The 15,415-nt window shown below is 33.6% G+C and overlaps 1 protein-coding gene across 1 annotated transcript in view; it reads right to left on the reverse strand.

The window, feature by feature from the left end:
- The window catches only part of LOC128994297 (sodium-dependent neutral amino acid transporter B(0)AT3-like), a 29,607-nt gene that overhangs the window by 2,855 nt on the left and 11,337 nt on the right, over positions 1-15,415 (reverse strand). Inside the window, exons 2-10 of the mRNA XM_054418731.1 lie at positions 12,204-12,436; positions 10,448-10,672; positions 9,047-9,157; positions 7,913-8,154; positions 7,460-7,604; positions 6,680-6,881; positions 5,705-5,864; positions 5,073-5,235; positions 4,111-4,311 (exon numbers count right to left, since the gene is read on the reverse strand). Coding sequence (XP_054274706.1) covers positions 4,111-4,311; positions 5,073-5,235; positions 5,705-5,864; positions 6,680-6,881; positions 7,460-7,604; positions 7,913-8,154; positions 9,047-9,157; positions 10,448-10,672; positions 12,204-12,436 — 1,682 coding nt within the window. The remainder of the gene's footprint in view (positions 1-4,110; positions 4,312-5,072; positions 5,236-5,704; positions 5,865-6,679; positions 6,882-7,459; positions 7,605-7,912; positions 8,155-9,046; positions 9,158-10,447; positions 10,673-12,203; positions 12,437-15,415) is intronic.

The raw sequence follows: 15,415 nt of genomic DNA on the forward strand, positions 1-15,415 counted from the left end.
AAAAATGTTTTTCGGTTTATACAGTAGACTCCCTCTTTTCCGAACACCTTTTAACCGGACATTGGTTTAACCAGACCATACTCGTTAGAAGTGGCATCTCTTTATCCGGATAATTTTTATCAGCACATAGGTTTAACCGGACTAGATCGGCAAGAAGTGGGAGGTACTGAAACGACAGTTCTCGTGGGAAAGATTTGAGACCAGTGATTACGTGTCTAAATACAATGCTCTCCTAATTTTAAGTCAAATACTGTATAGAGTATGCATTTAAACGGTCCGTTTTAATGAGATTTTGGGGACGTCGGTTTAACCGAAAGCCCCGTTATCCGGACTGGCCTCGGTCCCGAGGAGTCCGGATAAGAGGGAGTCTACTGTATTAGATTTGTTACAGCATTTCTGCCAGTTTACCTCAAATATCAGTATTATCCATGACTTATTCATGAAGCTCCAAGAGTTATTTCAAACATATCTCAGTTCAAATTCAAAGTGAATTTACAAGAGTTGATGAGAAGTGAAATCCCTGTCTTCTTTACAAAAGCTTGCTTATATCACACTTTCACACATGCGTGTTGATGATCTTGAGTGAGTTATATCTTCACCTATTGCCTCATCAGTGCAATAAGCATATGTTGTTGTGAGGACTAAGCTTTAATTAAACTGAAAGCACCTACTACCTTATTTTGTATAGTATTTGTGAATTCAGCACATAGTGGACTAGTTGGCAACGTATTACTGTAATGCCTAGGTAACATACCAGTGTATTTCTGTGATAAGCTGATCAAAAGAAAGATAGACAACTCTTGTGATGTGTACCCTGTATATATATTCCATTAGAGGGTTTGATTTTACTCGTGCATGTTGGATTTAATTTAATAATGACATCAAACTTAATAAACTGCTATTAGAGGCAAGTATCTTAAAACTATTTAGTTCTAGTAATATGTTTGTGATTCAGAAATATCATGTGGTTTTGATTGGTGAATCGATATTTTATCACTGTTTTATCTCTAATCGTTTGGGTGGTTTTGTGCAGGATTGGTTTGTGGGTTTCACAAAGGATTGTTAGGATTATCAACAAATGCAATACACTACTACAACAATACAGTACGAAGTTGATTTTATATCAGTCAGTTAAATGCTCTTCTTTTACAGCAGTTTGTGGTATGACTCTCTACTTCTAAACAAATATTTAATTTTATTTATTCAAGTAGTGTGTCAAAACCAAAACTACCGAGAAATTTGAAAAATAGTCGTAATATATTTTCAATCATTTGAATAACCCCACAAACATTTTCACAAAGGCTATGTCCAATATATTATAAGAATTGTATTTAAATGTTTATTTCACAGTTTTTAACATTCATTAAACCCCTAGAATCTAGGTAATAGGTTTCTTAAATTAGCAAGCAGTAAAATGTTAAATTCCTTTGTCCAATGAGCCCCAGAGTCAGACCTACCAGTATTCAACAAAAACCCCGTAAAATCCTATCCTGACTTTAGTCGATTCTGATAAGTGTTTATCTATTTAAAATAATTTTATGTTGCCAGTCAAAATGTATCCACTCATATAATACTTAACAACATTATGAAAATAGACTTTCCTGTTCATAATTTAAAATATATTTCCCAGTTTACTATATTTGATTACAAAATATATAATCATTTAGGTCCAAGTTGCAGGGGTTTTATTTGAAAAAAGTGTGAATTGGTGCATCATAACCTTGCATGCAAGTGCTTGGTGCTTGTCATAACAAAAATGATCTGTGATTTCAACATATATAATTTTTTGGTTTTAACATAATTTACTTCTGTCCTTCTTCGGTGTATTAAACACTGATGCTTTTGGTAATTTTGTTAGGGTCGAAACCCTGTTCTTGATTCTATTCTATCATCAAATTATATTTAGAAAGCATCTAGGTTATAAATATACTTAACTTTCAAGAAATTTACTGTAAAACTAGAATAGAATAAATTTGTTTGTAAACTCAATTACCATCACAAATAAAAATTATGTAGCGGGTAAATCTGTTTTGCCATACTTGAAATTCTTCGTATTTTATAAATTACTTGTGAATATGTATTACTATACAGACAAAAATGTATTTAAGCTTAAGGACACATTTAAAAAGTAATAAATGTTTTCACTAATAGAATTTTAGTTCCAGATCAAATTTACTTTAGTTGAAATCACAGCTGAAAATTACATATTCCTGATCATTTTGACCAAAGTATAATCGTGAGATCATCTCTGAAAATAAGTTGTATTCTATCTGTTTTTAACAAAAACTACATTATAATTTGTAGACCTTATAAGTTCTTACCATTTTTAAATAAAAAATTGGAAAACCACAAATTGGAACATATACAATGATAGTTTCAAAACTTTTGCTTGACCTAATTTATGAGTCAATCCAACCAAAGAAAAAAAACCACACTTTTTCATGCATTGGACAAAATGTTCAGGAAATTGAAAAATTACTATTGTTTCAAATATACATTCAAACTCACTGTAGGCAGCGATGAAATAATGAACGAACGAATGTGACAACAAATAATAATAGATAAGCGCAGGACTAAGCTTACATCTTCACACAGCTTACGACTAAAACACATGAGAAAATAAGCTGCAAATTGTATATACAATGATGTTGCAACATCGACAACAAAGTGGTCAAGCAGGAAAGGTTTGGTAGAAACTGTTACTCTTGGAATACTACATGGACCTCAAGTAAATTACAATAAACGGATCTTGGCAATTTTCTTTTTGATGGTCAATTTTAATTCCAAGATATTGCATTTCTTTGTAATTCCATTTGGTCAGTGAAATAAAAACATCAGTAGAAGGCAAATTTCATCAGTAAAAAAACTTTTTGCTTTCAATTACCGAGTAAAAAACCTTTAAAAGATACAATTTTTGGTCAGGTCATAGACACTTTTATTTCATGTGTTTTAAAATTGCAAACTGTTGATTAACAATATGCCGATACATATATATTACATATATTACTATGCATAACTAGTCAATTTCTTATAGAAAGGTAAAAACTATCCTATGCTGTACCAAGGGCACTAATTATAACCGGTTTGATACATTTTATAATATCCACAAAACTTGTTTTCGTTTTTACCAAAAAATATTATCCCACAAATGTGATATGGCAACTTTTGTAGACAAAACCAGTTTACCATCAAATAATATTTCATCTATATTGTCTTCTTTCAGCCGTAATGCATGTAACAGATTGGTTTTCTACCCCTCGCCATGACGTTAAATACTATTTTACGCCCTTGAACAAAGCTCAATAGTCAGTCATCTTAAACAACAACTCTTGACAGGATTTAAGTATTCAGAGCTTGTGGATACTTTCATCATTGATGTCCCTCTTCTAGTATTTGTTTTAATATAGTTATTTCTGTCTCCTTCACTTTCCCCCTAAATTGAACATGGTGTGCTACAATATTTGCAAACTAGGCATGTATTAAGAAAAGGAATTGTAACTTCTTAACTATTTAAATACCTGCGATTCATTGATGTTGGCCGTCATCTGAAAATACTTTATTGTTGAATGTAAAATAAATGAATCAGGCATAAAAAGAAAACTAACAAACTTACCAATAATAAAATTTTTCTAAAACGCAAGACCGTCCTAAAATCAAAATCACCTTTTATTAACTTAAACATACAATATGAAATTAAGTATCCAGCCAAAGAAAACTGTTATTTGGGTATTATTGCCATTAGCATCACCAACTACGATTTGAATGAACGTGTAACTAAGAGTTAAATTTTTATAAAAAAATTGATGTCTTGAAAATTGTTTCATATTGTTCAGGGAAAATCTAAAAATAATATTTAAAAAATATATATAACAAGTAATTTTTTAAATAATAATTGTACGAACAAGTAGCAGTCTTTTTTTATTTTAAAAAGTACTTCCTATTCATATATTCCAAAGCAATGCTATTTTCAAACTAAAAATGTAATACGCTTCTTACACAAAACCCTTTGCCGATAAAATATAAAAACAATAAAATAATAACTGTTAGTATGACAAGTTAAATCGTTATGCAGGAACATACACTTTCAAACAATATCAGATTGAAACTTACGTCGACATCAGTCATCATTTCCTTAGTAGAAACGGTAGTGTCGATTCGGCGGATTGCACCTTGGTGGATGTCCACGTCAAACTTGAGGCACTGGAAGCGACGGAGTAGGAAGACAAGGAGGATCGGAATGACGCTGGCAATAATCATCAACACAGCGATCACCAGCACCCAGCCTGGGTAGGGTTTTTCCTCCGTTTGCCCCTGCAAGACAAACCAGTGATAGACATTAACACTTGTTAGACTTTGGCTGATGATTAAAATTTACCTACAAGACAAACGAGTCATAGATTTTGGCCTGCAAGACAAACGAGTCATAGATTTTGGCCTGAAAGACAAACGAGTCATAGATTTTGGCCTGCAAGACAAACGAGTTGTATATTTTTGTTGGCAAGACAAAGATCATGGACTTTGGCCAGTTAAACACGCGTGTTAAACTTTGGCCAGGGAGATGAGTCAATGACCTTGAAAATCAACCTAAACGAGTCATTGATTTTAGCCTGTGAGACAAAATAGTCACATAAGTTAAATGTAAGAGAGATTGGTCATAAATCTGGATTGTAAAATAAACAAGCCAACGACTTTAGCCTGGAAAACAAACGAGTAATAGATTTTAGCCTGGAAAACAAACGAGTCATAGATTTTGGCTGGTGAGACAAAAGAGTCTTGGATTTTAGCTTTTGAGAAAAAACACGTAAGAATAGACTTGGCCTGTCTGACAAACAAGTCAGACTTTGACGTACAGGATTTGGACTGCTTACACTTAAAAGCAGTTCTCTTGTTGACTTAAAGCAAAATGCCACTGGCGTTGAAAAAAATTGATTTCAAATCTAGGATGAAAAACTATATGTGAAACAAACAATCCAGAATTCTTAAGTTATAAGAATCCTTAACAGTTTTGAGTTTTATATTCTGTACATTCTCTTAAATGTTAATCAATGCTTATTAAACATTATGTTTCATACCAGTTCACCATTCCATGCGTGGTAGCTGGGTTTTTCAATTATCCGGAATGCAATTGAAGAAGCGAGGATACAAAACATGATTAGAGGCGCTAGAAACCTCCAGGTTACTTGCCAGTAGAGTCCCGGACGGTAACCAGTCATGTCTTCTATATCTTGAGTGAATCTGAGAACATAATTTGTAACTCATTAATTTGTCAAATAAATATTCTGTTGTTTCCGTGAGCTATTCAAAAATGTGCTCAGTGAAATTTTGAGCTGTAAGAATCTTTACTTATATATTTTTAAGTTTCTGTCAACTTGGTGGAGCGTTCACCCAAAACTAAACCCTGAATTGAGGTATGTGTACTAATGTAACAGTATTCGAAAAGACAAATCTTTCAAAATCAAAGCTACAATTGTAGGTGCATCCTTGGTTTCAGTAAACTAACACGTTTTGTCATTGAATGTCACTAATTTGAAAATACATCTTATAAAACATCACTAAGTAGTGTGTCAGCTAATAGAAATGCCTACATCACATTGGTTAGAATGTAAATGTTTGGTCTAAATCCTATCTCACAGATTTAATTAATTTATACTCATGTTGTTAACACCTACAGTATTTATTAATATAGTGTAAACAGAAGTGTTACTTTTCGTGTCCATATATAAACATGACGGCCACCATTTCCAGTAGAGCTATCATGACGAGACCGATGGTCCCGGCGAAGGAGTCAAACATTTTCAGCCAATATTCACCAGCGCCAGTGCAGAATATCAGTCCCACAATGAAGCAGATTCCACAGACAAATGCTGAAACATGAAATTATGCATCACAAACAATACAACACATTGTCTCTCATTACAACATTTTTGCTTTTTTGCTTCCAAATAATAATTCACAACTAATTTAAAACATATAACTATAGTCTTCATTAGAATATGTGTGCCTAAGTCAACTATTATTTAAAGAATAGAATAGATTCGTTGAATGTGAACAACATTCTAAACGTTGGTTAATCTCCTACGCCAAACATCTTATTTGTAATAGTGATGTTAACAGAGTATAACATCTTTTGCATGCCTTCTGACAGTGGTTCAGTTTTATTTCACTCCGAAAAATATAATGTTTTCTGTGTATATTTTTTTTTGAAAATGTCTAAGTTGAGGTAGATGATGGTTTCCTTTTACCAATGCACTACATGAGGCAGTGCGCTGTTTGCAATTGGCAAATAATAAAGGATTTTTTTAACAAACTTTGTATTTACAATTTTGACCGTATTTACTTATTCCGTCTGTGCTTATAGAATCGTTTTGAAAGCATTTAAACTTAATAATCTAACAACAATATCAAATAACATCAAAATGTCAAAAATAGATTACCAAAAATATCTAATGTCTGGTACAAGCAATTTAAAAAAAAAAAACTGATGAACTAAATTAATAATAAATGCTGCTTGAAAAAATACCATAAATCCCGTAGGTGTAGTCATGCAACAAATGTATCATCCACGAAAATGTAAAGCATTGCACAGTCAAAACTTGGAACCATGCAGAACAAAAAAGACAATAATTTATCATGCAGGCGTGGTTAAAATCACCATGCACCTTATAGATTTTGTTAGTACCTGTTAAAACAGGTTTCCTAATTCTTTTGAATAGATCAATATCAAAAATAGTACACAGCATTCCCTCTAGAATTCCAATTTGTGAGCCAATTCCGAGAGAAAGCAGCATAAGGAAGAATATGACTGCCCAAAATGGGGCTCCAGGCAACTCAACGATGGCTTGAGTGAAGACTATGAAAGCTAGGCCGGTCCCTTCAGCTGCCTATAAGCACACCCCACATAAACTGTAGTAAAAGGATTTTAGAGCTAGGGGATGGATACTGTTTTGTGATCTATCTCACACTGAAACTGTAGGAATAAATCTAATTTTTTTAAAAGTCATAACTGTTAGTATTATTATATTTGTGTGTTTTATTTTTTCTTTTTGTGGTCCTGTGAGGTAAACTTTGAAACATTTGTTTTTTTATGTCAATTGCAATAATTGGATTTAACAGTATCCCTCCTTTAGACTGATAAGTATCTTTTATACAAATATTTCAAACAAATGTTTGGATTTTTAAATGTTTAGCGGGGTGAAGGTCAAAAGTTTGATAGAAATACAGTATTTTTGTGTTATGATCAGCTCATCGTTTGTTATTATGACATAATAGTCTTCTATACCAAGGAAAGTGTACCCTAGCCTATTGACTATAAACTTGTATTTTGAAACATCAACAATTAGTAGTAAATATTACTATTACTAAAATCAAGCAGAATACCATTATATAACATGTAGAATATGAACTTTATTGTTAAAATATCTATTAATTCTATCTCTTAAATAATCTGAATGGTAGTTACCTGATCGAGTTGTTCTGACAAACTGCATGTTTCTAAGTTGTGAGCGTGGAAAGTTTCATTTGATATTTTTGAAATGTAGAGCTCATATTTCTCTAATGATGCATTTTTTTCCAAAAGACCACTGATTTCAAGCTTCATCTTGTTGCTGTAAGAAAAAATGTCAGTTTAAAAAGTCATTAGCTTTATTTTTAAGTCAAGATTGTAGGGAAATCCCTATAAGGGTGAAGTGCCATAATATGTGGCAAAATGCATATAGGACCCCATATGCACCTTCTGGTAGAACTTTTACTGATAAACTTTGAGAAGCATATACAGTGAACTTTAAAAGGTAAAATAAAATAATACGTACTCTTTACCAATAAATGGATATTTAAATCATATTAATGAAAACGTTACATCTTTCAATCTATCTAGATTAGATACAATATAGATTTAATCTTTTCATTGACTAACCTCTCAATACATTTATCTACGTTGGAGACAGCCTTGAATCCAAGGATGGTAAACACGACGATGCTAGCGTAGATTGCCGTAAACGCATTACATACTGACACCAGAATCACATCCCTCACGCAGTTGTTCTTAGGAGGATTGTAGCTCCCGAACGCTATGAGAGAGCCAAACGCAAGGCCGAAGGAGTAAAATACCTGAGTGGCTGCATCAAGCCATATCGTCGGCTGCAACAACTTTTCCACCTGGGAAAGACATGGAATTTCAGTTCATAAACTTAATGCCCAAGTAATGAGTTCAGTCAATGAACTCATTACTGTCTATTAGTTTATTAGTGGTTTATTAGTGTCTTAGTAAAAAACACAACGTTGAGGAAAACTTGTTGCTTGAATTCAAGTTAATTGCTGTAAGATTATTAGAGTTGTCTGAAACCTGATAGAAATTGAGTTTAAATACGGTATCTCTAATTAATTGTGACGTGAAGTTTCCCGTACATATCTGTTATATTCTCAGTGTTGACTGATCACTTCCAATGAATGCTTAACGTTCTCCTTGATTCAAATGAACACGTCTTCTTCAGTATGAAGAACTGAAGGCAATTTGGTTGCCTTACCGATAATCTGTGTGAAGCAAATTGGAGTGAGGTCACTTTGGGCTACCAACTGGGCAGCCATCATGTGGTGGGTGGTGTAGTATCGCTGAAATGTATCGTAGTACGCGGAAGTGGAGAGCGGAGAGTGGACTCCACTGGTCTGTGGTAATTTAATGTTTTCCTAGAAGCGGAGCGGAACACCATGGTAATCTCATTTCCGCTCTCCGCGTTCCTCTCTCCGCTTCCGCGCCTAGGAAAACCCGGCTTTAGGGTAAGAATTTTTAAATTCTAAGGCCTTATTGGAAAACAAAAATTGAGACGAATTTTTAACACCTCAAATGTTTGACCTGACAAATGTTCAAATGTGTGACCTTGCTCCACAAATAGGATGAGTAGTGTTCACAAAAAAGCTTCACGTATTATAGATATAGAATAATCATGTGGCTCAATGGGTATTTACACAAATAAAACAACATCAATGAAAATAAACAGTGAGGAAAAGTGTTAGATCGTTACGTTATAATTTTATGTTATTAATATTTTACCTTCGGAGTGTACATGTGTTTGATCCCTTCCCCAGCTCCTTTCAGCGTTATTCCACGAATGAAGAAAATTGTGAGCACCATATACGGGAACATCGAGGTGAAGTAAACCACCTGAAGAACAAACCGTAAACAGTTACATTATTGAGATTTAAAAAATAAATAATCAGATGCGTGAAAATGTAGAGAAGCTTCATTTGTGATACATAGTGAATTCTCCTTTCATAAATAACTATATTCAAATTTGTAATACTGTAATACAGCTGAGTGAAAAAGAGTAGAAATAAAACATTTATAATGGCCAATGGGTGCTTTTAGACAAAATATGGTTTTTTGTGATTTGTCATCATAAAAAATCTATATATTTAATTCTGTAAGCAATTCGGTCCCCACAAAATATCTCAAGCTACAAAAAAGGTACTGTAGCTTGGCTGTTAAGGATTCATTTTAAAGCTCAAGGACTAAGAACGGTGGGAAAAATGTCAGAAGTGTTAAAGAGTAAGCCTACCCCTGATCTGCCCTTTTTTAGGTTAGAATGGTAATGCAGAGTTCAAATTTATCGTGTTTTTAGGGGAATGCATAGACTACAAAGGAGAGTATTTATAAGGAATGGTGTACAGCATGGGGAATGGTTTAAGGTCAAATTACAACCGAGGTGAAGGGCAGCAATTGCTGCTATGGGCCAGTGTTATCTAATTCCGTACACTTTAGGATATATATCTTTTTGAGAAGAGATTTCACTTTCTCATGCAGATTATCTACTATCCCACAGCTTTGATGTGCTCTGAACCACCATGTACTATCATACAGTAATTGGCATTGATATTTGTTTGAATCTGAAATAAGACTTGGAAATAGGTTGGCAGCACTTAAATATACTACAACTAATTAATCAGCTGGTGCAGCTTTATCCATTTCGTTCAATGTTTGGATCCAACCTAACCTAAAAACGTATTGTACAGTGTTGAAAGACTAATTTGTATATGATATATTGTAACTGTTGGAAAAATATAATGTGTAACACAAGTACAGTCGCAGTGCCACTTCACCCACTACACAAATAACTATACTATAGTCCCATTGAGCTACTGATAGTGTGCTCTGCTGTAAACTAACCTACAGTTTTTTAAAAATATCCAATCTTTTACTATGCAAAACTAAAACTGATTAGGAAACTTATGGTAAACTATGGCATCTGTTACTGTATTCCCTTAACAACTGTTATGGTACAATTTTAAAAGTAACACACCTTATAAAATACTCATTCAACTATGTTATTTTTTTGCCAAGAGTTCTCTATAGTGGGTTCACACTTCACATAGATAGAATTCTGTTGATGGCATAAGCTAACGATCCTAGAGTGTTTAAGAATATTCTAATTAGTAAGGTCAAGGTCCCCCTTACCTTCCCAGAACTCTGTATTCCCTTCATAACAATGAAGAAGACCATTGTCCAGGCAAGTAACAGACATAACACTATCCACCATTTTAGCCCCCCTGTCTCATCCATGGTAGGGGCGATGTCGAGGGTCGTCCTGTACCAGAAGTAGGCTGTCTCAGAGCTCCTCTCGCACTCCGGGACTGTTGTGTTGTTGGGGAGTTTTGGACAGTACGACCATGGCAACGGACTCTGCAAGTGTTATTTATTTGTTTGTTTTGTCAAATTTGAATAATTCACAGTGATTATACCGTACCAAAAGTGTTATAATAGCTTTACATATTATAGCCTGTGGATTGTTAATTGTACTTTTAGTTTCGCAAGAACTGTATTTTTCATACCCAAGAAAAGAGTTCCAAGCAGTTGACAACAGAAAAAAGTTCACAACTCTCAACACAATTAATTTGATTTTTCACCCCTATATGGGCTTCTTCAGAAGAAAGTTGTAGAATTGTACTATTACAGTCAAGAATATCTTTACCTCCTAGATCCTATTGATAATTAATTAGAGGTCAATAAGATATATTTTGAGTGAGGAAACCCATAGAAGGTTTATAACTCAAATGAAGTCCTCCTCAATCAAAACTTGCTAAATGTAGTTGGTTATTCATGCAAGAAAGATTTATTCTTTGACAAGACCCATTGATTGCACTGGAATAATTTTTTTTACATACAGGTGTTTTGGGTAACTTGTAACAAAAGGACGACTGATGGATGCCTTAATATTTAAAAATGTTCAAGCAGTTAGTAACGGCGGTTCTTTACAATATTTACCTATGACACTTTTTTTTACTAGCCTTTTCAAATCAGTTCTTAGAATTGAAAATATTCACTTAACATTGTTGTTTAATTACTTAACAACACTGTTTTGTTACTTTACAGTACAAGATTGGACCAATGTGGTTCAAAGATTGAGAGAAAAGAAGTAAAATTGTTATACATCAAATTCAACATCAGCTGTTAAGACCAATTAAATTGATTAAACAATGAGTGAGTGGTTGGGACAATATGTCGTTAGCCTTACACAATTTTTGCATAAACTACTATTGTGAGGCGATTAAAAAATAAATGGATTAACTTTGAAAAAATACACTTTCTACATGAAAATAACAAAAAATCTACATAAATATTGGTTAAAAATTGCTTTCTTCTTGTCCACCAATTGATTATCAGTAGTGTGTGGCAATTGTAACAATAATTTGAAATTTCCTTTATGTTTTCTCATGCTTAATAATTGATTAACAAATCTGTATGGCTTCTATTGAATTAGGAAATTATTTCCTTAATAACCACACTTACTCCTTGTAATCAATGCACAATAAGAAAGCAGATGTTGCCTAGAATAAATACATTGTGTACTATATTCATCACTGTAGGAGCAAAAGAAGTTTAGGTAGTCAAAAAAAAGGGTTATGCCAATACTTGTAAGATCTTTAAAAATGCATTCTATGTTTAGTGAATACATAAAACACTACATATAAAAGCAAGCATGTATACTTTTAAAAGAGAGAGTTTGTTATGCTTACACAAATGGGACCTCTTGATGTATTATACATCTCTTTTGGCAACCAACATCAAACAGTATGCATAATACATGAATCATGAATTTTACTTTTCTTCATAATTATATTGACCTGTCAAGGACCTATGATGTTAACCTTGACTTCCATTTATGAAATGGCAAAAATAAGTCTGATTGAAAATCTAAACATCTAAAACTCACCTGAAAAGAGTTGAAAAAGTAGTAGAAACACCAAGTAATGATAACATTGTAGTACAAGGCAACAAAGAAGGTGACAGTACATGAGGCGATTCCGATGCCTCCGAGCCACGGATGGATCGTGTTCCACACTCCGAGTGACCCGAGGCGCATCTTCTGACCAATGCCAAGCTCAATCAGGAACAATGGAATACCTTCCAGAATTAGCATGATGAAGAACGGAATCAAGAAGGCACCTGAAACACCATTAAACATCAGTTGTTAATGGTTGCAGAATTAATACCCAAGTAGCACACATCGTTGGCCCAACGTTGGGAAATGGTCGGCATGGTTGGGAAATGGTTGGCAGAAATTTTAACGATTTGCCAACGTTGGCCCAACGGAAACTGGTATTCGTTGGCCCTACAAAGGAAAGAATCGTTGGGCCTTCGTTGGGTTTAAGTATAAAACATTCTAATACAAATTAAAAAAAATTGATTTATTTAAAAGTACATAAATGTTATGGCAGCAGAATATAAGACAAATATTGTAAAAATTTGGATCAATAATGAATGTAGTCAGATGATGTTGTGATACTGGATATACAGTGGGGAACACCTGCTTAACATATAATAATTATTATAATTTTTTTTATTCTTTAACTTATTTAAGCAAGTTTTTAATAGTTATAGAGAAAAGATTAATTAATTATATAACAATCAATTATAACAGTAGCCTACTAATCTAATGGTAATTAAATAATCTATATTCAAATACTAGTATCCTCTCCAACTACCAGAAAAAACAATTCAACTACTTGAGGCCTAAACAGATTAACAGAATCATATTATACTGTAGCACCAAAAATATTTAAAGTATTAATTGTGACCATTGCACCTGTCGGCTACTCTTTCACCACTTGAAAACACTCATGATCAACAAGCACAGTTAGCTCAGGCATAAGGCGTGAGGCTCACATGTCGAAGGTACTGGGTTCGAGACTCGTCCTGGCCAAAAAATTTTATTTCGTTTTATTTTCAAAATAAGTTTTTATGAACTATTTAATCAATTTACTCAACTCATAATTATGCTTTGCATACAAAATCTTTATTATTTTGTATTTTTTATGTTTATGCCCAATGGGATGGTTGGCCCTTCCGCAAAAATTGGTTGGTTGGCCAACCGTAAGACTGAGTGCCAAAACATACCGTTGGCCAACGATCGACAGAAACGTTGGGCCAACAATTTTTGCTACTTGGGTAGTTAATATTTCATGACAAAAAATGTTGTAGCTCCAAGATGACATGAGTGTTGTAATGTGAATTATGGGAGTAGCTTAATTTGTTAGAGGTTATGAACGCAAATGGCTTTTTCAATGTGTTTATGTAAGGGAATTGTTAAAACACTGGTCTTGTTACTGTCTAGTCGATCTGATGTTAGTTTATTTTATTACCTAGTGACAAATGACATCTGGGTTCAGAACCGTTCCATTTTTGGGACAGTCTCTTTTGTGATCGAACCAGCAAGATTCGGAGGCGAGCACTCTAAACTTTAGCCACAATATTTGTTGTTCTTGTGATAGTAATTTTATTACAGCTATTTATTTTTACTGTAGTGTTGACAAATAAGGTGATGTAACATTTTAGTTAATTGATAAGATATAGTTAGGCCTAATAAGGAGTAGGATTCCTACACTTGTAGGTTTTAAAACCTATTATCATGCGTGTAACTTATATATTACAGTTAAATAACATTTAATTTCATTTACATGTAGGTAAAAAGCTGGAGGTAAGTGGACGGTGCTCTAAACTTACCCTTCTCTGCTATGCTGACTCAATTGTGTGAATATCAACTTAAGCTTAGCACACAACATGTTTACAGGTTGCAAGTTTCCCTAATTTGATTTTAAAGTGAAAATACTGCTTATAAAACTTGATTCCAAAATCTCAGTACCTAATATGTGTATTGGCAAGATCAACTAAAAAGTATTTAAAAAGTAAAAAAAAGTATAATTGTTGTACCTGTTAATTACTTGGTTTTCTTTAAAATTTGATAACACAAAAAAAACAGAAGGGAAAGTTAGTATTTAAACACAAAAAAAACATCTTTCATTGACAATTACAAAGTAGATTCCATCAAAGGATAAGTTACTTCTTTCAATAGAGTGATTCTCTTTGGAAAAGCTTCTTCTTTCAGATCTTTCAGAAGTTTGTTATTTACATTTTATTTATTTTGTTCTTAATTTTTCACCAGGGGAACATAACACTTTCTAAAAGAACATCTATAATTGGCTCGAAAGAATTAAGCCAAAATTTACCCAAAAACTTACAATAGTATGTTACTCAACCTTGGAAAAGGGTCAGGGAGTTTGTACATTTAACATTCCCAAAATATGTGTGCTCACTGTGTATTTTTGTATAGGTAAGGTACTGATTTATATTTTAGGTTTAACTTTTTAATTTTTGTTAGTAGAATTGAACTATTAAGTTAACAATATGCATTCAAATATATAAATTTGAAGCCAGTTTCAAGTTTTAATATCTTATTCATACTCAAATTGAGCCAACAATAGAGTGTGCTGCAGAAAAATATAAGTTTACTCTTATTTATATCAACTTTGAACCATGCCAGACTTAAAGGACCTATAGAGACAACACTGGGGAATACAACAGGACTTATTATGTCCACATCAACTAGAATGACTTTCTTCTATTTAAAGCTGAAAGAGAAAGTAGAGATTCAGAATCATATATTATGCGAGGATCATTCATGAACGTCCTTTTCAAAAGCCTGGCTATGGTCCACATGGTAATTCAACTTCAGTATTGAAGTCAATAATACAAGTTAAAGTTATTAATCGTGCATATTGTGCCGATTTTCAAATCAAAAGATTTAAAATCCGCGACAGGCAATGGACAAGTCAGTCCAACATGACGTAACGCGGAAGGATACGAAGACCGTTGCGAACCGCGTCGTCTGCAAAGCGTCTCGTCGTCTCGTCGTCTCGTCACTCGTGGCTCAGTACTCGCGTAGTCAACATGTGAAGTCGCGTTTTGTCGCTGGTGTAGGACGAATTTATTAATATCTTAATTCGTAGCTCGGAAATTAGCGTTCGGGCGGAAATTGTACGTGCATCAAACGATCGCAATTGTCAAAATTTCGCCGAATTGCATTTGGGTGTGTGTTTTATTAGTATTAAGTCGAGACAGTTGAGATGCCGGATTGATTGTTCGCAT

Source organism: Macrosteles quadrilineatus, unplaced genomic scaffold (genome assembly GCF_028750875.1).
Source record: "Macrosteles quadrilineatus isolate MER2022 unplaced genomic scaffold, UCM_ALF_1.0 Scaffold_5__1_contigs__length_97177068, whole genome shotgun sequence".
Lineage (NCBI taxonomy): Eukaryota > Metazoa > Arthropoda > Insecta > Hemiptera > Cicadellidae > Macrosteles > Macrosteles quadrilineatus.